Raw genomic sequence first — 22,240 nt, 5'->3', positions numbered from 1 at the left:
ATAATGGAATATTCAATTAGAAAAGTAATGATTTGAGGGGAGATGAACTTATCTGTATTTCATAGAATTTCGAGAACGAGAGTGTCATATCTTGAAATGTTTGGAAATGCGTGTCATCTTGTGAAACCTCAAAGAATATTGGTGCATTACTTTAAAAAAAATTAAAATACTAAGAATAGACAAGTTTAGAGGGCATGAATGGAATACTAGCTGTATTTTCTACAATGGAATTAGACAAGAATGATGGACTTGTGACTTGCTGTCTTTAACAAATATACATAAAGTAACTTATGTGTGATTTATATAATATTTTTGACTTGAAAATTTATACGAGAAACTGAAACTCATCAATTTCCCTTTGAAGTGTAATTGACTATATACAAACTTTGCAAAAGTTACTCAATTATCAAAGTTGGAATTTGATTGACTTAAATATCACTAGCCAGTAGAAAATCAAAAGCAAAAAGACAAGAAAAGAAAGTGATCGTACGGTCAAGTGAAGAAATTCTTACTTGTCTCGTAAATCCCATCCAGCAATTTTAGCAACTTGTGTCAAAGCAGCTTTCCATTTGTATACTTCCTCTATGTTATCTTTGAAACGCACTTCATGTTCAGCAAAGGCTTCTCCAAAAGTATTCTTTAGATTCCTCACATCACTAGGATCTATGTAGTGAAAAACAGGCAAAACTATAAGCCTCGCCTTTTCCATGCACTCAACAATCTTTGCTAGTTCAACCAAACACCAACTCGATGAAGCGTAGTCTTGTGAGATAATGACAACAGCAAATCTCGATTCTTCTATTGCTCTCAAGAGCTCTGGAGCAATGAATGTTCCACGCTCAAGTTTTTCATCATCCCTGAATGTGAATATACCTTTCTGATTCAAAGCAGCATATAGATGGTCTGTGAAATTTTTACGGGTGTCACTGCCTCTGAAGCTAAGAAAGACATCATATTTAAATCCAGACATGATAGAAGAAGAAGATGAGGATGCGCTTTCTGTGCCCATAAAAGCCATCGGATATTAAATTGGCGATTCTTGAACTACAAAATAGATATGTATCAGATATAATGAAGCCAAAAATGGGTGCATCCACGTTGAAGGAGCCATAAATAAATAAAAGCTACTTTATTTATTTTGCTTTTTTATTTTGCAAAATACCCAATATTAATAGTTTTATTTTAACTTTTAGCACAACAAAATATATTCAATTTAATAAAATAATATACACCCACTACAATAAATAATAATCATAACAACCACGGTCACCACCACAGCCACAGCCACGTAATAGCAAATTATAAATTTTGATTTAAATGATCAATTAATCAAAATTATAATACTTTTGTAAAAATATTCCAAAGAACATACATACATACATACATAACAATTTATATCCACTGCTAACAAAATTCACGTTCACTATGTTCTATTAGTACTTAAAATCCCCATACACACGCCAATCAGACATTTCACAACACTCAAACCAAAGCATCACAAAACAGCTGAACAATCAATTATAATTTTGATTTAAATGATCATTTAATCAAAAACACATGCAAAAAATCTCACCCAATGCAAAGACCACTCACACACAGGTACTCACACTACACTGCCAATTGAGACCCATATGCAAACACACACACATAAGTAAACAAAGCAAATTGAGACCCATATGCAAACACACACAGACATACCCAAATGCAAAATCAACAGATCGGCGAAGGATGATGGATGAACGGAGCTGGGCTTCGAAGATGGGTGAGGAAGATGATGAATCGGGTCGGCGGTGGTGTGTGGGTCGGCGATGATGCGTGAGCTTCGGTACGATGGTGTGTGAGCTTCGGTGGCGGCGGTGAGGACGATGATGAATCGGTGAGGATGATGGATGAGGAGGATGATGGGTTAATCTGTGAGAGTTTGAGGAGGACGAGAGTTTGATGATGAATCGGTGGAGAGTCTGAGAGCTTATTTGAGAAAGAGAGAATGAGTGTGAAAGTAAAAGAAATAGAAAAAGAAAGAAATAAATATTACATTTTAATGAGATTGGGAATAAAAAGTGCTTTTAAATAAATTACTGACTTTTTTTTTTTAAACTAGTTTTAAAGCACGTGTAAGGCATGTGTAAATTACTGAGAGAATTTTTTTATTTTGAGAAACAAACTCACATAAAAGGAAGAGGCAAAAATATTCTAACACAAAGGTACACCACAACTCCACTTATAATATTCTGATTCTATTATTTTATTTTTTAATTAAAAATTAATTTCTCTGTATGATTTAGAATGAACACTAATAATTTATATAGAAGAGTAGTTTAGTGTAAATAGTGTGTATGAGTGATTAATATTATAAACATAACCAGAAATCTACGTTCCTACAACTTATAATAATGAGCAAATACAAGACCTTTAAGCTGAATTTAATCCAAAGATGCTACCATTGTTGCTGGAGTGGTAGCGATTGTTTCTATGATCATGATCTGCTTCTCTCTGGTGTATGAATAATCCTTTATGTGCACAAACCTTTATTTGAATTCTACACAATGGGCTTTTACTTGAATTCCACATAATGTGTGTAAAACTTGCTTCAATAAAAGTTAACTTTTTTTAAATATAATTTTCAGCAATCATATTTTTCAATGGGTTTTTTTTTTAATGATCATAGTTTTAATTTTTTAAATCTATGTAATTTGGAATGAATTTATTCATTCAATTTTCAATAAAAAATTATTAATTATTGCTTAGTTTTTTTTTTTTAGATTGTTATTATTATTTACTATCTAATTTTAAGGACCACACATTTTAATGGTCACACTCACACGTTTCTCCTAAAAGGCAATAAAGGCCCCACATTTTGTATGCGTTTGAATACCGCTTATTTTGCTAAAAATTGAAGACTGAGAATTGAAAACAATTAAAAAATATTTTAATTACTGTTCATTAATAAATTTACTGTGCATTTGCCTTATGCCCTGGTGCACTGTTCATGAGACTATTAAAAAATATTTTAATTACTGTGTAGGAGGCAAAATTTTAAGCCAATCTCAAATTGCCACATCAAAATTTAGTGGCAAATTCTAAATTAATGTCATTAAATTAATCAAATTAGATGATGACATGTGTCATCCAAATTGACATCACATTGGCATATCAAAATTTGCCACGTGTCATTTGGCCCACAAAATAAAGGTAAATTTCATATTTAAAATTGATGGATAATTATCTTTATTAAAATAAATAAATTAAATAGAGATAATTATTTATCTTTGTTGATTATTATCTATATCAACATGTGATATTTATCAAAATAGATAAATAGAAATAATTATCTCTAAGCAAAATTTGGGCCAATCAGGAGCCTACTACATATTTTCAAGCATATCAATTCAAAGAGGAGCTTATCTTCTGAAATCACTATAAATAGAGGGCATACCTCCTCTCATTGAAAGAAAAAGAGAATTTGGCTAAGACGTAAAAGCTCTGGAGAAATTCTGCCTCAAGAACACACGAAGAACATTCAAATAAGTTCTTTGAAGTTCTATTGGAATTAAGCTGAAAAAAGCCTCCATAAACTTCAACAAACCTCAAATCCTTGAAGCTCAACGGATCAAGCCTCTAAAGCCCCGAAGAACTTCAACCTAAAAGCCTTCATATTCCAAGACTTGAAAAACAATAAATCTCTAATAAGCTCGAAGCTAGAGATTTGTTGTGGAGATTGTTCAATCCATCTTTCAACTAAAGTCAAGAAGATTCCTTGTTCGAGTCAAGTTCAATGAAGATAGAATCAGAGGGTATTCTTTTGTAAAAGAATTGAAATAGAGATTGTACTCATTATACATCAATACAAATTTATATTTGCAAACCGTATTTCTTTTCAATTGTTTAATTTTCTACAATTGGAAGAATTTGTGTTTACATACTGTTCATTAATAAATTTACTGTGCATTTGCCTTATGCCCTGGTGCACTGTTCATGAGACTGTTCATGTCTCATGAACAGTGCATCAGGCGCTGGATTAAAAAAAAAAAAAAAAAAAAACAGAAAAGAAAAAAAGAAGAAGAAAAAGGGCCAAAAACGTAAAAAAAAAAAAAAAAATCAGACAAAATAAAACCATCTTCTGTGGGATCGATTTGGGAGCAGCTGGAGTAAATATGAGACAAAAAGACCAAAAAACCACACAATGTTGCTTTGTACTATACACATACGTAGGAGTAATAAAGTAATTACGGTCATATTCGTTAAACTATTTACTTGTCAAAAGACTAAAAAACCTCACAATGCTTTGTACTATACATATACGTAGGGGTAGTAAAGTAATAATAGTCATATTAGTTAAACTATTTACTTGTCAAATCATGTCCAATCACCCATTTTCTTACACCATAATATAATCCACCGACGCTTCACGTTCCCTCTCCCTCCTCTCACAATATCACCGAACACTCTCTCTTTCTATCCGTAAAATATTAAAAAAAAACTTCAGTGGTATTGACTGAGTAACAAAACCAGAATGACTCGACAAAACCGTTATCTATGTGCCAAACAATACCACTTAAACTCTCCTTTCTTTCTTTTTTTTATATAGATTATAGAAAAACTAGTTTATTTTTTTTATTATTACTTGGTGAGATAAATAGATTTAAGCACATAAGCAAGGGAATAAAAAGAAATGCACTAAAGTTGTTATGAACCTAATTGGTTTATTGGTTACTTCAAGAGAATTCCCCCAAACTGATTAATAAACTGATTCAAAGTAGCCTAACTAACAATTTATCCTATCATTATTTAATTAACTAACTCCTAATAACAAAAATAAAATTTTAAATAATAAAATTAAATAAAAACTAAGCATATAACAGAAGTGCATTAGCTTTGAGAGATTTTTAAAACAACTTTAGAAGTTACAAAATATTTCACATTACTTTAATTTTATCACCTCATTAAATGATAGTAATCTTATACTACTTATTGATGAAGTTATTATAATTTATATTAACAAAATTGTACATACTAATATATTAATTTTACTTATAATTTTTTTTTTGGTAAACTATAAAAATTATTAAAATGCCAAAAAAAAACCTCTATAAAATACTTCAAAACCTAAAAAGAGAATGTTATTGTTTGAAGTAAACTACAATGGTAGCACTGTAAACATGTGATTTCCACGAAGGTACTATACTGTACAGTAGTCTCCTCTAATAATTTTCTGAGAGCATTCGCACCCGTGTATGTAAAATCATGTAAAATAGAAAAAGAAGCTGTTTTTACACATTTTGCCTCAAAAATTCACTACATCAGTCCTTCTAAAAATGTCTAAAATCGTGTATATCTATACACGAGCTACAGTAACCATGTAAATTTACACGGTTACTGTAGCTCGGGTATAGATTATTTTATTAATTTCTTTCGCTCCTTTTTTTCTCTCTCTCTTCTCCGTGCTCAACAACCTCAGTAGCTTCACCACTTCTCATCTTCTTCTTTTTCCTCAGATGCACACAAACACAAACACACCCACACACAAACACATCCACACACAGCTCCGATCAACACAGAGATTCACTTGCTCAAAAAAAAAAAAAAAAAAAAAACACGAGATACACAAACACACCCACACACAAGCAAACCACACGGACAAACAACAAAGAGACAGATCGGAGCCTGATCAGAGCTTGACTGGAATGATCGGAGCTCGTTGATGTGTGGATCGGAGCTAGGTGAGATCGGAGCTCGTTGATGCGTGGATCGGAGCTAGGTGAGATCGGAGCTGTGAGGGAGAGTGAGGGGTGGGATCGGAGCTGTGAGGTGAGATCGGAGTTGTGAGAGAGAGTGAGGGGTGGGATCGGAGCAGTGAGGGGTGGGATCGGAGTAGGTCGGAGCTGTGAGGGGTGGGATCGGGGTGGATCGGAGCTGTGATCGGAGTGGGTTGGAGCTGTGAGGGGCGGGATCGAAGCTGGACGGACCTGTGAGGGGTGGGATCGGAGTGGGTCGGAGCTGTGAGGAGTGGGTCGGAGCTATGAGGGAGAGTGATTTTGGCGCATGGAGATGGGTAGAGTAGAGAGATGGGTATGGAGAGAGAACAAGAATCAGAAAAAATGAGAAGAAAGAGAGAGACCCGCGTATTTAAACGGTAGTTGAGAGAAATAATAAAAAAATAGATAAAATTGATTATTTAAATAAAAGAAGGGGTAGAATAGATAAACTGATGGGGGTGTTTTGTAAAAGTGAATGTGTAAAATAGAAAAAATAAGTTTTTAGTGTAAAAATAGATGTGTATAATGCATGAGCTGATGTGAATGCTCTGAGAACGCGCAATGGATTTTTATCAATCATTATCAATTACCCATTTGTTCTTTCTACGGTACATGCCTTCTTCCCTTGTTGACTTGAGGATTAAGATTTTAAGAAGAGAGTGTGAACGCATTGAAAAAGAAGAGTAGTGGGTTGTCTGTGTGAGTAGTACCATGATACCATCCCATATGTGTCAGTTGTCTCCTGACTTTCCTTACAAGCAGTTTTTCATGAATTATAAAAAAATTAAAGCAAATTCTAATATAATGCCTAAAGTTCTCATAAATAATAATAATAATAAAAAAAAGATAATTCCTAAAGCCTTAAAGTTAAACATTCGATATTTTAAAAACAAAATGTTAATTTTAACATTTCAAAAAATCTATTTTGTAAAATACATGAATGAGTTTCCTATAATAAATAAGATACAAAATATTTGGATTAAAATATTAATTCTAAACACCCCATCACATCCAAAAAGGGATCTGAAATAAATCAAAGAGAAATGATTTGTTGAAATACACACATGTCAAGTGGTTATTTGGTGAAAAATTCAATCTTAATATAAAAAGTTTTTCATTTAAATATTAGTCTTGACAGGTCATTATTTTAAGCATTAAAATGTGTGCCTTTTTGCAGGAATTGCTGCAACTTAATTTGTTGCAAATCCTTTCCCTAAATGAAAACAAAATTATTTTTTTAAATAATATTACTTTAACAAGTATCAGTAAAAAAATTCCATGCTATAAATTAATCAATTACATCAATGAATCTTGTGCACTAGCAAATTACTATTTTTAGATTTGAAGTGTTGCAAACTATTTTGAGATTCCTTCTCCAAAAAAAAAAAAATAATCATGGGTTCAACCATGCCTACACCAAAATTGAACGATGGTCAATTTATTGAGAATTAAGAAAGGAAATCTCAATTTTTAATCGTGAGTTCTAGTTAGCTTAATTAGTAATGTCTTTAATGGTTGAATAAAAGATATGGGGTACGATTCCTGCCTACACTAAAAACAAATTGATGTCTTGGGTCCTCGTCTTGTAATTAATGTCCTTGCCAATTATAGGAAAAAGAAACAATTAATGACCCTCATAAAGTCAACGTTTTAAAAATAGCTAGGGCTGAACTTTCTATCACTGCATGTAGTATTTATGGTCTCACGTAACATCTCTTATAACAATTGTACCAAATCAACCAAGTGCTTCCCTGTTTCGTAGCATAGGACTTAAAAGTAAATTTTATTTTTTCCATTAAAAAAGTAATTTCTTTCTTAAATAATTGAATTGTTACAACAACTGGAAAATTGAAATTTGAACTTCGATTCTTTTCATAAGAAAAGTAGTTAATATTACTAAACTATAAAGCTCTTCTCTTGAAGTGGCAACTAAAAAGTAAATTATTAATGTAACCTAAATTGATATACTTTATGCCAATGACTACATTGTTATATAATAAATCAATTGTGATGAGCGATGGCTTTGTTTTATATCAATAGTTATTGACCAAGTGACTCTTTAAAATTCTAATTGAGTATTTCTTAAAGTTCAAGCAGCTCTCATGATCTACCTACCAACAAATAGTCAAATTTATACTTATCCATTTGTTGATTTCATATTGAAATTAACAAGCTCATATATATCTAAACTAAATAATTAAAACCTCAATGAGTTGGTATAATGGTTCTGACTTCTGAAAACATCATGAAATCCATGAGGTGTTGGGTTCAAAAACCCTAACCCCATCTCTTATGGAATTCCAATTAATTAATCTAGTTTATTCTAATTTAGATTGGGATAAGAATAAGATCCCCACCTATTTAAATATTCAATTTTCTTTCAAGTTTCATCAATCACACAAAATTAAATAAATGTCAAGTATCTTGCATTTTACTTAAAATTGGAGGAAATTGAAGGATTTAATGGCAGGGAATCTTATCCCAACATAATTTTTTAAAAGGATTTCTAAATTTCTTATCATTAATTCAAATACAAATTTCATAGAAAAACTTATTAATAATACAATATTCCATACCTTTTCAATGGATTTTTGTAATGTAATAATTTTAGTAAATTTTTAAAATTTTTTATTTATCAAAATCAATTGTATCATAATATCTAAATTTGAATTGTGAAGTAAAAACTAAGCATATTAATGGAGTAGTTCAATAAAAATACTTCTACCTTCTTTTTCTTATCAAAAGGGAATAATACATGATTAGCAATTTGCATACTCAATTAATTGGTATCCTTACAAGGAGATTTTCATGAAGAGTAAAAAATTTAAAGATAATTCTAAGATAATGCCTAAAATTCCACCCCAAAAAAAAAAAGATAAATCCTAAAGCCTAGACATTCCATATTTTAAAAACACAATGTTAATTTAAACGTATCGTGAAAATCTATTTTGTTTAATATATGAATGAGTTTCATAAAATAAATAAGGGCGTGTTTGGTAGGAGTACTTTTGTTTTTGTTTTCAAAACAGTAAGAAAATAATTTTCAAAAAATTGAATGTGAGACTAGTTTTTAGAGAATAATTTTTACATCATATGTGTTTGGCTATCACTTTTAAGAACAATTTTCAAAATATATTTTTTATATAAAAAAAAAAAAGATGTTTGGGAGACCATTTTACTTTGAGATTAAAAAAAAAAAAATTATAGAAAGTAGTGTGTAGATTACTTTTTTTTTTTTTTTTGATAATTAATTATGAGCTTCAAAATTGAAGTGTGGGAGTAAAACTAATGTACCATTTTTTTATTTTTTATTTTTATATAAGGATAAACTTCAATTTGTGATAAAGAGAAGCTTCTTAATTTAAGATATAGAAGAGTTTTGGCAAATCTATGGTGTTGGGTCTGGTTTTCGGTGCCCAAGCCCAAGGGATATTGGTCCAAGGCCCATCGAACCCTTAACAATGAATTTGTAGAGAGTGGATCGAAGGTCTAGGCGCTGGCCGGCGTTCACGAGGCATGAACTCCGTTCTCTTTTATTTAAAGAAACACTTAGAATAATTTACAACTGGGGGATGCTCCTCGGCCCATGGTCGAGGAGGCTTTTCTTCCCTTTTCTCTCTCTTTTCCTTTTTCTTTTCTCTTTTTTTTTTAGGCCTTCCATTCATCCCCCCTCCCAGGAGGGATTCCCTTACATTATATATCCTTTTCCCAACCAATCCTAGCCCTACACTTGTTGAGCGATTTGGACCTTACTCAGGTGCTTGTCCCATCAGCCGCCTTCTCAGTCTCTTTGGGAGTCGCGGCGATCGAGGCAACGCTGGTGCGGGGTCCTTTCCTCATTAATGCGGCCAGGGCGGTAGTCAGGTACATTTAATGTGAAGGTGACTGCTTGTCATGAGCTTGTCCCTCAAGTTCTCGGACGTCCGATGATGGGGTCGTCCTCGGACTTAGGTGCCTCCTCGGCTCGGGCCTTCGGCCCAGGAATGAAGTGGGCTGGGCCATAGGATTATTTGGCCCCACAATAGCCCCTCAAAATTTTGCTGTCCGCATCCTCAGGCGGAGAGGAGGATTTTGATGTCCTCGGGCATGCGACACGTCCCATCGAGTTTGGCCCTCTGTGGGTACTAGAGTCTTTTTGTCTGCCCCAGAAGCATTACTGACGCCTCGAAGGGCGCGACGTTCCCTTTATTAAATCCGGACGGCTCTGTGCTCCCCACGTTCAACGGGAGGATGACAATCCAACGGTGGGGATTCGCCTAGCAGTCAGGGGTGGGAAAACCCGCACGGTTCCTTGATTTGGGGGTATAAATACCCATTTGAAAAGCCGGTTCCTCTGTTCACTCGCACCCAAGAGTCTACATCTCCAGCATAAAAAGTCTGTCCGAGGAGCTTCTACACATTTCTGTAAGTCACTATATCTCTCTTTGAACTTTCTCCTTTTCCATTTCTTCCTTTTCTTTCATTTGCTCTCTCTTAGCTCACTTAGGCACCATTCGGGATGGGTAGATTTAAGAAGTATGTCTTCACTGAGGAGGCGATGGAGAAATTCATCGCCGATTATAAGATACCGGCTAATGTGGGCTTGAGGTATTGTGCGGAGGGCGAGTGGCGCTTTCGGAGGCAGGAGGGTGAGGTGGTGATTCCCATCGTTGCCTTCGTTGAAGGTGGCATGAGGATACCCATGGGTTCGGTGACGAGGGACTATCTGACGCACTTCCGGCTAGCCCCCACCCAGTGTGCCATCAACGTCTTTAGGATTCTGGGCTGTGTGGATGCCCTAAACGAGAAGATAGGGCTGAGATTGACCCACCATGACGTCAACTGGTGTTATAACCTCCAGTGTCTGAAGGACAAAACTTACTATCTGAAGACCAGGGATGACAGGGCCCGGCTCATTCAGTGCCTCCCTGAGTCCAGCAAGGGGCTGAACAAGGACTTCCTCATCGTATCTGGAGAGTGGCACGATGGCCTTCACTGCCCGACGACGGAGGGGACCCTAGGTGGGGCAATGGGAATATGGGGAGAGGGTTCTAGGACCCTAATCAGTTCCATCATTTACTTCGTCCATTTCTTTTCGCACCGTCTGATTTCTAATGTGAATGTGTTTCCTCTTGCAAATCCGCACGCCTTCACGCGCCACTTCAGCCTGATCAACCGGGAAGACTTGTAAAAGGCGCTGAGGGCAGAGGTTTTCGTGAACGAGGCCGACAATCAGGTTAGGGCCGCTCACCAGATCTTGGAATACGATCCGACTCAAAAGTCATTTGCGGCGCCGAAGTACGTAATCAGAGCAAGGGATCCTCGGCTTCGAAAAATAACTGTGACCGAGGACGTGTTCCGGTTCCCCGAGGTGCCATCCATATCAGAAGGCGTAACACCTGCAGGCCCCTCCTCCTCGCTTAGGCTCTCGGAGCCCGCCAAAGTAGGCTTAGAGAAGGAAGTGGAAGTCGCCGATTTCGGCCCTGCTGAGGGCGAGTTTGACATTTTTGAACAAGCTCACCAGTTCGAGGACCCTCCAGGAGACTTGGGTGACCCTCGGCTGACTGAAGCAGACTTCTCAGTGTCCAAGTCCTCTTCCCGGCACGAAATGGGTTACAAGAAGAGGCCCTAACCTAGCCTGTCGGATCTGATTGAAAGCCAGCCGGGGAAATCAAAGCCAGAGCTTCCTCCTCCTCCTCCTCCAAAAACTCGTTCTGCTCAGGGCAGATCGGCCTCTACCCAGTCAAGGCTTCCTCTTTCTCCGTTCAAGACGAGTCTGCCTTCTAGGCATGAGCCCTCTGATCCCAAACAGAAAAAGGATAAGGGCAAAAGGCCGGCTGAGGAAAAGTCCGGGTCCCCACGGGAGGAGGATGATACTCGGCGGCCATCCAAACAGCTGAAGATAGGCTCCCGAGGCCAGGATAAACAAGTTGACGACCAGCCCGAGCCTCAGGCCTGGCTTCCTACCCCAATGCTCCATGGGGGGCCGCTGAGGGAAGACTCCTCCCTCAGGGATTTCAAAGAGGGCGAAGGCGCGTACGTGGCCGACGCGGTGGAAAGGTGCCTGCTACTCCTAGCTGACATGGCAGAGCTGGCGACTATGAGGAGCAGGGAGGTCTTCCTCTGCCTCAAGCGGTACTTGGGAATGGTAAGTCCCTCGTCATTTATGACTTATTCTAGTTGTAGCTTCTCTCTCCCCCTTTTCTGGGCTCGGCTAACCGCGTACTTGTTTTGTCTGCCAGGCCGTTCAGGCCATTTATAGGTTGGAGGACGCTGCCCATGACCAGGGGAAAGCCATGGACGTGGAGCATGAGAAACGCTTGGAGGCCACTCGGGTCCTTAAAAACTCCGAGGATGATCTTGCCAAGGCTTGGGAAGAGCTGGGGGCAATGACCAGCGCTCGGGATAATGCCCTGTCCGGCCTGGCCGGCTTCCAGAAGCAGGCCGAAGACTACTCAAAGCGCCTGGCTGAGGCAGAGGAGCAGCTGAAGACTGCAAAGGAGCTGCTTGCTGATCTGCCAAAGAAGGTGGCTGCCGCCGAGTCGGACAAGAGGGCAGCTGAGTTGGCGAGGGACGAGGCTGTAAGGGCCAAGTTTGAGGCTGACCAGGGTAGGAAGGAAGCCCTGGCCACTAAGCAGGAAGCCGAGGAGGAGGCTTATGCTACGGGGATGGCAGAGACAGAAGCAGCCTTTAAGGCTCAAGTCCCCGGGTTGTGCAGGCGGTACTCTGCTGAGGTTTGGAGGGAGGCTCTCAGACAGGCTGGGGTCAAGGCCTCGTCCGACTTGTGGAATGAGGAGAATGTGTACTACCCTCCTGCCATCCGCGAGGCAACTCCAAGTGGCGCTGAGGCCGAGGAGGCTGCAGAGGAAGCCGGTACTGCTACGGGTGAGGACACCTCAATTGCTGAGCCCGTGGATAAGCTCGTCCAAGGAAGTGACCCTCCCAAGGTAGCAGAATTAGGTGAGGGCCCTGTTAAGGAGGCGCCCCAGGAGGTTGTGAAGTCTACCTCTGAAATTGAAGTTCCTGCTGCTGAGGAGGCAGCTGTACCTGCCACGCCTTTGCAGGCTGTCCCTTCTGGCCAAAGCTCAGAAGGCCTTGAAGCTGCTATAGTCCAGCCCCNCTAAAGCCTAGACATTCCATATTTAAAAACACAATGTTAATTTAAACGTATCGTGAAAATCTATTTTGTTTAATATATGAATGAGTTTCATAAAATAAATAAGGGCGTGTTGTAGGAGTACTTTTGTTTTTGTTTTCAAAACAGTAAGAAAATAATTTTCAAAAAATTGAATGTGAGACTAGTTTTAGAGAATAATTTTTACATCATATGTGTTTGGCTATCACTTTTAAGAACAATTTTCAAAATATATTTTTATATAAAAAAAAAAAGATGTTTGGGAGACCATTTTACTTTGAGATTAAAAAAAAAAAATTATAGAAAGTAGTGTGTAGATTACTTTTTTTTTTTTTTTGGATAATTAATTATGAGCTTCAAAATTGAAGTGTGGGAGTAAAACTAATGTACCATTTTTTATTTTTTATTTTTATATAAGGATAAACTTCAATTTGTGATAAAGAGAAGCTTCTTAATTTAAGATATAGAAGAGTTTTGGCAAATCTATGGTGTTGGGTCTGGTTTTCGGTGCCCAAGCCCAAGGGATATTGGTCCAAGGCCCATCGAACCCTTAACAATGAATTTGTAGAGAGTGGATCGAAGGTCTAGGCGCTGGCCGGCGTTCACGAGGCATGAACTCCGTTCTCTTTTATTTAAAGAAACACTTAGAATAATTTACAACTGGGGGATGCTCCTCGGCCCATGGTCGAGGAGGCTTTCTTCCCTTTTCTCTCTCTTTTCCTTTTTCTTTTCTCTTTTTTTTTTAGGCCTTCCATTCATCCCCCCTCCCAGGAGGGATTCCCTTACATTATATATCCTTTTCCCAACCAATCCTAGCCCTACACTTGTTGAGCGATTTGGACCTTACTCAGGTGCTTGTCCCATCAGCCGCCTTCTCAGTCTCTTTGGGAGTCGCGGCGATCGAGGCAACGCTGGTGCGGGGTCCTTTCCTCATTAATGCGGCCAGGGCGGTAGTCAGGTACATTTAATGTGAAGGTGACTGCTTGTCATGAGCTTGTCCCTCAAGTTCTCGGACGTCGATGATGGGGTCGTCCTCGGACTTAGGTGCCTCCTCGGCTCGGGCCTTCGGCCCAGGAATGAAGTGGGCTGGGCCATAGGATTATTTGGCCCCACAATAGCCCCTCAAAATTTTGCTGTCCGCATCCTCAGGCGGAGAGGAGGATTTTGATGTCCTCGGGCATGCGACACGTCCCATCGAGTTTGGCCCTCTGTGGGTACTAGAGTCTTTTTGTCTGCCCCAGAAGCATTACTGACGCCTCGAAGGGCGCGACGTTCCTTTATTAAATCCGGACGGCTCTGTGCTCCCCACGTTCAACGGGAGGATGACAATCCAACGGTGGGGATTCGCCTAGCAGTCAGGGGTGGGAAAACCCGCACGGTTCCTTGATTTGGGGGTATAAATACCCATTTGAAAAGCCGGTTCCTCTGTTCACTCGCACCCAAGAGTCTACATCTCCAGCATAAAAAGTCTGTCCGAGGAGCTTCTACACATTTCTGTAAGTCACTATATCTCTCTTTGAACTTTCTCCTTTTCCATTTCTTCCTTTTCTTTCATTTGCTCTCTCTTAGCTCACTTAGGCACCATTCGGGATGGGTAGATTTAAGAAGTATGTCTTCACTGAGGAGGCGATGGAGAAATTCATCGCCGATTATAAGATACCGGCTAATGTGGGCTTGAGGTATTGTGCGGAGGGCGAGTGGCGCTTTCGGAGGCAGGAGGGTGAGGTGGTGATTCCCATCGTTGCCTTCGTTGAAGGTGGCATGAGGATACCCATGGGTTCGGTGACGAGGGACTATCTGACGCACTTCCGGCTAGCCCCCACCCAGTGCCCATCAACGTCTTTAGGATTCTGGGCTGTGTGGATGCCCTAAACGAGAAGATAGGGCTGAGATTGACCCACCATGACGTCAACTGGTGTTATAACCTCCAGTGTCTGAAGGACAAAACTTACTATCTGAAGACCAGGGATGACAGGGCCCGGCTCATTCAGTGCCTCCCTGAGTCCAGCAAGGGGCTGAACAAGGACTTCCTCATCGTATCTGGAGAGTGGCACGATGGCCTTCACTGCCCGACGACGGAGGGGACCCTAGGTGGGGCAATGGGAATATGGGGAGAGGGTTCTAGGACCCTAATCAGTTCCATCATTTACTTCGTCCATTTTTTTCGCACCGTCTGATTTCTAATGTGAATGTGTTTCCTCTTGCAAATCCGCACGCCTTCACGCGCCACTTCAGCCTGATCAACCGGGAAGACTTGTAAAAGGCGCTGAGGGCAGAGGTTTTTCGTGAACGAGGCCGACAATCAGGTTAGGGCCGCTCACCAGATCTTGGAATACGATCCGACTCAAAAGTCATTTGCGGCGCCGAAGTACGTATCAGAGCAAGGGATCCTCGGCTTCGAAAAATAACTGTGACCGAGGACGTGTTCCGGTTCCCCGAGGTGCCATCCATATCAGAAGGCGTAACACCTGCAGGCCCCTCCTCCTCGCTTAGGCTCTCGGAGCCCGCCAAAGTAGGCTTAGAGAAGGAAGTGGAAGTCGCCGATTTCGGCCCTGCTGAGGGCGAGTTTTGACATTTTGAAACAAGCTCTTTTAAGGGTTCCAAACTCTTTTTTTAGATTACTTCTTAAAAAAAAAAAAAAAAAAAAACTCCTTTGAGATTGTCTCATTAATTACAAAATAAGTTTTTATTTTTTATTTTAAATTTTGTAATAAACTATAGTTGTTTTATTGAGATTTGAGAATGAAAATCAAATTGTAAAAGGGATAGAATAAAAGGAGGACAATCCTCTAGTCAAACTTGGGAGCCCTATGTAGTCCTCATCTTGTAATGTACTTGCCAAAGTATGAGCAACTCTCTTACAATGCCCTATTAAATATAGGAAAAAGAAACCATTAATGATCCTCATAATAAATTTTTCCAATGTATCAACTAACCACTTACGTTTATCTAATACATGCATTCAATTCGTCTTTTATCTTTCCTTCTATGTTTTTAAGAATATTGCAATTAATCAATTAATTAATGTATTTTTTTTACTACCAAAAAATTTTGAAAGATAAAATATAAATTTCTGTTAGGGTCCTGTATTTTGGTATTGCCAAACCATGCCAAATAATGTGTCTTTTATTGAGTTTTGATATGTGTTAAAGCTATAATTGAAGATCAAGTTAAAGACACAAAATTTACTCAAGAAAAGCTTAAGAAAAGTGCATTTTCAGCACAGTTTCAGCATGTACCTCAATAGCAATCTTGATACCTCTTGATAGCAGTCTCGATACCTATCGATAAAAGCTCGAAACCTACTGCCTCCTCGATAGCAGTTTGGACACTACCTCAATAGCAGTCAAGATGACTTGAAGATTGTCATCAACTCTTTAAGGAAGGAGTCTACTTCTATGTCCTCTTTTGGTTATTTGATCCAAGATGCTAAGTTTACTGTAGATTCATAGCTTTCTTCTTAAAAAAAAAAAAAATTACTACATCAAGTTTTATAATTTTTTAAAGATAGTTTTAACTTATAACATTCACTCATGATGATAACTCTTTATCATCAAACTAAGGTACCAATTGATTTTTGAAGATTGTCATTGACTCTTTAAGAGAGGAGTCTACTTCTATGCCCTCTTTTGGTTATTTTATCCAAGATGCTAAGTTTACCGCAAATTCATAGCTTTCTTCTAAAAAAAAAAAAATACCACGCCAAGTTTTTTATTTTTTAAAAAATAGTTTTAATTTATGACGTCTACTTCTGGACGACAAAAGACTTTACCAACTAAACTAACCGGAATTCACAAATACCACTCCAAGTTAAATTACAAGTCACACGAAATAGTATAAATTATTTTTTAGAACTATTAAAATGACATTGATTTCTAACCTATATAATAAATAAATTCAAAAATTATATTAAAAAAAAGAAAAAGAAAACTAAAACAGTCAGACCAAAAGTAGAATAACCTAATCCCTTCCATCCAGCTAATATCCTAGGATTTTATCTAAAGTAAACTCTATAACATAATGAATTTAAAGGGTTATAGGATATAGATTCCGCGTTGATCTTGTTGGATTGAGTTTTGGTCGTCGGCGTCGCCCAAAAAGTACAGGAAAAGAACAAGGAAAAAAAGAAAAAAGAAAAAAGAAAAAAAAGATCTACAACATCATTGGAAGTTAGAAACTATAGACTGTGTTTAATTTATTTTATTTTATTTTGTTTTATTTTTGGATAAGTAATCCTTACATAAACATTGTTTTTATTCAAAGAGTAACACATAAAAACAACAAATTTCCCAATTTATATTTATTTTTTGATAAGTAATCCTTACATAAATACTATTGTTTTTGTTCAAAGAATAGTGGATAAACAACAAAATTTCACAATTTATTGGGATAATAATTAAGTTATGAGTGATACACTACTTGGAAAGTTAATAACCATTTAGCCTAAATGATTTAGGTATATGTTAGGTGATTTAAAACATATGTAAGTGGTCATATAGCGAGTTGGGAGAAATTTTCTTTGAATTGATTTAGAGGAGAATTTTGTCCATATAGATATGAAGCTAATTACCAATGCAAAAAAATAAAATAAAATAAAATAAAAAAGAAAAAAAAAGATATAAAACTTTTTTTTTGAGAATAAGATATAAAGCTAATTTTACGCTTTTTGTTTTTGCTTTTAATAGTAGATAGTGAAGAAGGGGGAGGTAAAATTCGAATTACTAACATGAGACACTATAAATGAGACCATTATTGTTATACAATCACTTGAACCCAAACCTAATTATAATTTTAAATATGAATTCATGTGAGACTAATTGTATTGTTTATATTAATTTCTAGTTAATAAAAAATGGTGCCTTCGTTGGTGGTATTTTTTACACCTTAAAACTGATATCATGAGTTCAAATTAATCTTTATCTTACTGATTCATTCATTGACATGAAGCTGGTTTGGATAATTAACTTGCTAGATTTATATAATTCATTACTCATTTTTTATTTCCGCATATTTTAAAAATATAAAGATATAGTTGTATAGAGAAAATGCTATGTAATATGGCCAAAGACCTTAACTGGGTTTAGGCAAATGTATGATCATGCAAGAATGTGCATCTTTGGAATCTATTTTTACAAATAAATTGGTACCAAAGAGTGGAATAAAGCTTTTTGTTGATTTGCACTGATAAAAAATTGGTTTCAAAAAGTGGAATAAAGCCTTTTGTGGATTTGTACAGATAAATTGGTTCTAAAAAGTTGAATAAAGCCTTTTATAATTTAGGCAAATCAATTACTTTTAAAGTCAACTTTTAAACACAAAACAAAGGAAAATGAAGGCCTATTTGGTTAGAAATTTTAGCATCGTTGTTTAAGTATTGTGAAAATACATGTAAGTTAAAAAATGTTGTGAAAATATGTGTTTCAGTGTTTAAACACTGAAAATTGTTGTTTAAGTACATGTACCAAACACCCCCGAAATGATGGAAGTTGTTCCTGCTTTCAGTGAGGACATTTTACTCGTCTAAGTGTCTTTTTCTTGCTTTATTTTTTTGTGGTTGGATTTCTCTAAATTAGGGTAAATTACAAGTTTAGTCCCTAATGTTTACATTGTTTTTCAATTTGATCCCTAACGTTTCAAATGTTTTAATTTATTCTCTAACCTTTTTGATATTGTGTCAAAATAGTCTTAGCCGTTAAGTAGTGGATTGAAAAAACTGATGTGACTAATGGTGAGATTAAAATATTATTTTTATGTCATATAAGATGTCATGTGTCCTTAATTTAAAAATAAAATATTTAGAATTCGTTTATCTTCATATTTGAAAGTTTTCTTTTCTTTTCTTGGTAACCAAACAGGCTAAAACCCAGAATTCAAAACCCAATTTCCATCCATTTCTCACATTTTCCCAAGGATTTCATAATTTCTTTGGCCATAAAAAACCTTCGATAGAGCAACAATAAACAATAAATGAATTTCTCTAATCTTTTTTTTTTTTTTTTTCTCACCTCTTCTTCCTCTTGCATGGATTTGGTGATGCCAAAGCTAAAGCGTATAATGGGAATGGGAAGACATGCCTAGTGGAAAGCTACGGTGGAGTGCGCAAATGACATGCCTGGTTCGGCTTTCGTGCAATTTAGCTCTAAGAAGAAGTGTAAGGAAAGTATTGGGGGCAGTGAAGGTATGAATTTGGGAGAGATTGCTTGAAATATGAGAGGTGCTGAGGGCAAATGGTTCATTGTCAAAGTTCATGACGGAGGACATTCAGGGTGTTACGTCGCTGATGGTGTATGTGGTGATGATGTTTAGATGACTTTGCTTGGCATTTGGAGGATCATGATTTGCATCATTAGGCAACTTGAATTACTTGCATATTATGGGGAGATCAATCCTCTTGATGAGTTTTTGGACGAATGGGTGTGGGTCCTGCTTATTTCTAAGTTTATAATGTGTGTTTTGTGCTTTGACGCATTTCAAATTATAGATACCAAACATATACTTGACCGTATAAGTTACTGTTTAGAATTAATACTAAAATGACATTGATTACTAACATGTATAATAAATAAATATGAACATTTTATTTTATTTTTAAAAAAAAATTTAAACAGTCGTTGTTTTTGACCATAGGTTATAGAATATCCTTAAATCCAGCTCATATCCTAGGATTTTATCTCAAGTTAACTCTATAAACTAATTCATTGGCAAAACTGGGAATCGTTGTCCAAACCAAAGAAGGAAGGGGGGATGGGGTTTAGAGACATCCGGAGCTTTAATTTGGCAATGCTAGCAAAACAGGGATAGAGGTTGATGCAGGCAAAGGATTCATTGCTTTATGGGTGCTTTAAAGCAAAATACTTCCCAAGATGTAGCTTTTTGGAGGCGGTGGAGTCTCCAAATTGTTCCTTTGTTTGGAGGAGTATAATGGCAGCCCAAGAGATTTTAAAGCAAGGATGTTGCTGGAGAGTTGGAGATGGATCGGCCATTCGGGTTACTAAAGATAAGTGGATCCCTAATCATCCAACGAACATGGTGATTCATCCACGCGAAGAAGATGAATGGGAGTGGAGGGTGGTGGAGCTTATTGACTAGACAACTCGGACATGGGATAGACATTTGGTCGAGACAAAGTTTCATAGAGATGATGCGGAGGCCATTCTTCGAATTCCGCTGAACAAAAGATATACTGACGATATTCTGTTTTGGCTACACAACAGAGAGGGGAAGTACACAGTTAAATCTGGATATCATATTGCAAGACAGATTTGGAAGGAAGCACAATCACAAGGGGAGTGCTCTTCAGGTACAGGGGTCAGTCCGGGGTTTGGGGCAAAATATGGAAACTCCACATCCCAAATAAGATAGAAGTCTTTGGCTGGCGTGCTTGTCAGAACATCCTCCCAACCCGTGAAAATTTAGCTCGAAGACATATAGTTGAAGACAGCACATGTGAGCTGCCTTGTGGGAATGCAGCTAGCGTTGCAATGGATGCGTGGGCAGGGAGTTCGAGGAGATTACAAAAAAGTGTGAGTGTCCAAACTGATTTTCGGCAACTAGTGGAAGATATGATACGAAAATTGCCAGTGGAGGAAGTTGAACTGTTCCTAGTGCAAGCCTGGATGATATGGACGCAACGTAATGTGGCTACAAATGGAGGCACATTGCAAGATACGTCTCATCTAGTGAAACGAGCCTCTGTTTTTCTGGACGAGTTCAGAGCATCCCAGGAGCAGCTGGCTGTACCGAATCCAGTTGAGAGAGGGCCGAGATGGGTTCAACCACCTGGAAATTGCTTCAAACTAAATTTTGATGCCGCTATATTTCAGGAACTACAAGCTTCTGGATTTGGGGCAATAATCCGGAATGGCAGTGGAGAAGTTATGTTGTCAATTTCAGGCACAGGACCACCGGTTATTGATAGTGAGGAGGCAGAAATATTAGCTTGCCGAAAAGCTTTAGAATTTGCAGGAGATGCGGGATTCAGGAATTTAATTGTTGAGGGAGACAATAAGGTGGTCATGACCTCCATTACAAACACTCATACTACATCCTCTCGGCTGGGACACCTGTATGGAAACGTTAATTGCATTGCAGCAGGGATAGGCAAGGAAAGGTGCAAAACAAAAAATTAGATCCACAAGGACCACAACATGTCAACATCATTGAAAGTTAGGAACTATACGCCGTTTTTCTTTTTCTCTTGGATAAGTAATCCTTTAATAAACATTGTTTTATTCAAAGAGTCACACGTAAAAATAACAAATTTTTACAATGTTTTTTTATTTTATTTTATTTTATAAGTAATCCTTGCAGAAACATTGTTATTTATTTATTCTTTGATCAGTAATCCTTCCATAAACATTGTTTTTAGTCAAAGAGTAAGGCATAAACATAAAAAATTTCACAATCATTAATTGTTGGACAATCACTTAAACCCCAAAGCTAATTATAATTTTAAATATGAATTCATGTGAGACTAATTGTATTGTATTTATTAATTTAAAACGATATCATGAGTTCAAATTAATTTTTTAGTTTAGCTTAGGTCCAATATTACACTAGAGCACTGAACTTATTGAGATGCTGACACATGTCAAATGTAATATTTATCATTTATTAAAATTCCAACAGGTTCAGTGCTCCTATGTATTGAACCCAATCCTTACCCGTGAATCCTTACCCAATTTGACAGAAATTTTCTGTCCTAGTAATGAAAGTTCCCTACTGGTTTCTCAAAAAAAAAAAAAAAAAAATTCTTACCCATGAATCAAAAGTAATACTTTATATGGACATACCATACATTGTTATCGAATCAAAAGTCTTGTAATTTAACTAGTTGGCAGGTTGAACTTCCTAGTATTTCCTAACTAATGAGATATATCGAGGGTTCAAATCCCTCTCAATTACAGAGTTATAAAAATATATATATATTTTTTTTTATTTTTTTATATATTGTTGTTGAAAATTTACGAATAAACACCATCCCATTTTGAATTAATTAACATTCTTATACATTCTCAAAAAAAAAANTTCTGTCTAACACTTGGTCTTTGAAGTAGTTAGTTTTCCCATAGGCCTGAGTCCAAGGACCATGCAGAGTCTTGGTTCTGTCTAACACTTGGTCTTTGAAGTAGTTAGTTTCCCCATAGGCCTGAGTCCGAAGACCATGCAGAGCCTTGGTTCTGTCTAACACTTGTTCTTCTGAAGTAGTTAGTTTCCCCATAGGCCTGAGTCCGAGGACCATGCAGAGCCTTGGTTTTGTCTAACACTTTCATTTCTTCGTAAGTAGGGGTTTGTCCTCGGACTGCTTTACTGGAGACGATTCCTCCTTCGGACGGATTATAATCTTACACGTGGCGTTGATCTCGCCTCC

The 22,240-nt window shown here is 37.4% G+C and overlaps 1 protein-coding gene across 1 annotated transcript; it reads right to left on the bottom strand.

Moving 5' to 3' along the window:
• Positions 1-508: 508 nt before the first annotated feature.
• LOC112039222 (TMV resistance protein N) lies at positions 509-1,018 on the bottom strand. Its single transcript, XM_065764792.1, has one exon. It carries the CDS (start codon positions 1,016-1,018, stop codon positions 509-511), a length of 510 nt encoding a protein of 169 aa, XP_065620864.1.
• Positions 1,019-22,240: the final 21,222 nt, after the last annotated feature.

Source organism: Quercus suber, unplaced genomic scaffold (genome assembly GCF_002906115.3).
Source record: "Quercus suber isolate HL8 unplaced genomic scaffold, Cork oak 2.0 scaffold_584, whole genome shotgun sequence".
NCBI lineage: Eukaryota > Viridiplantae > Streptophyta > Magnoliopsida > Fagales > Fagaceae > Quercus > Quercus suber.
The sequence above is the reverse complement of the archived record's forward strand: the minus strand, read 5'-3'. Positions and strand labels throughout refer to the sequence as shown.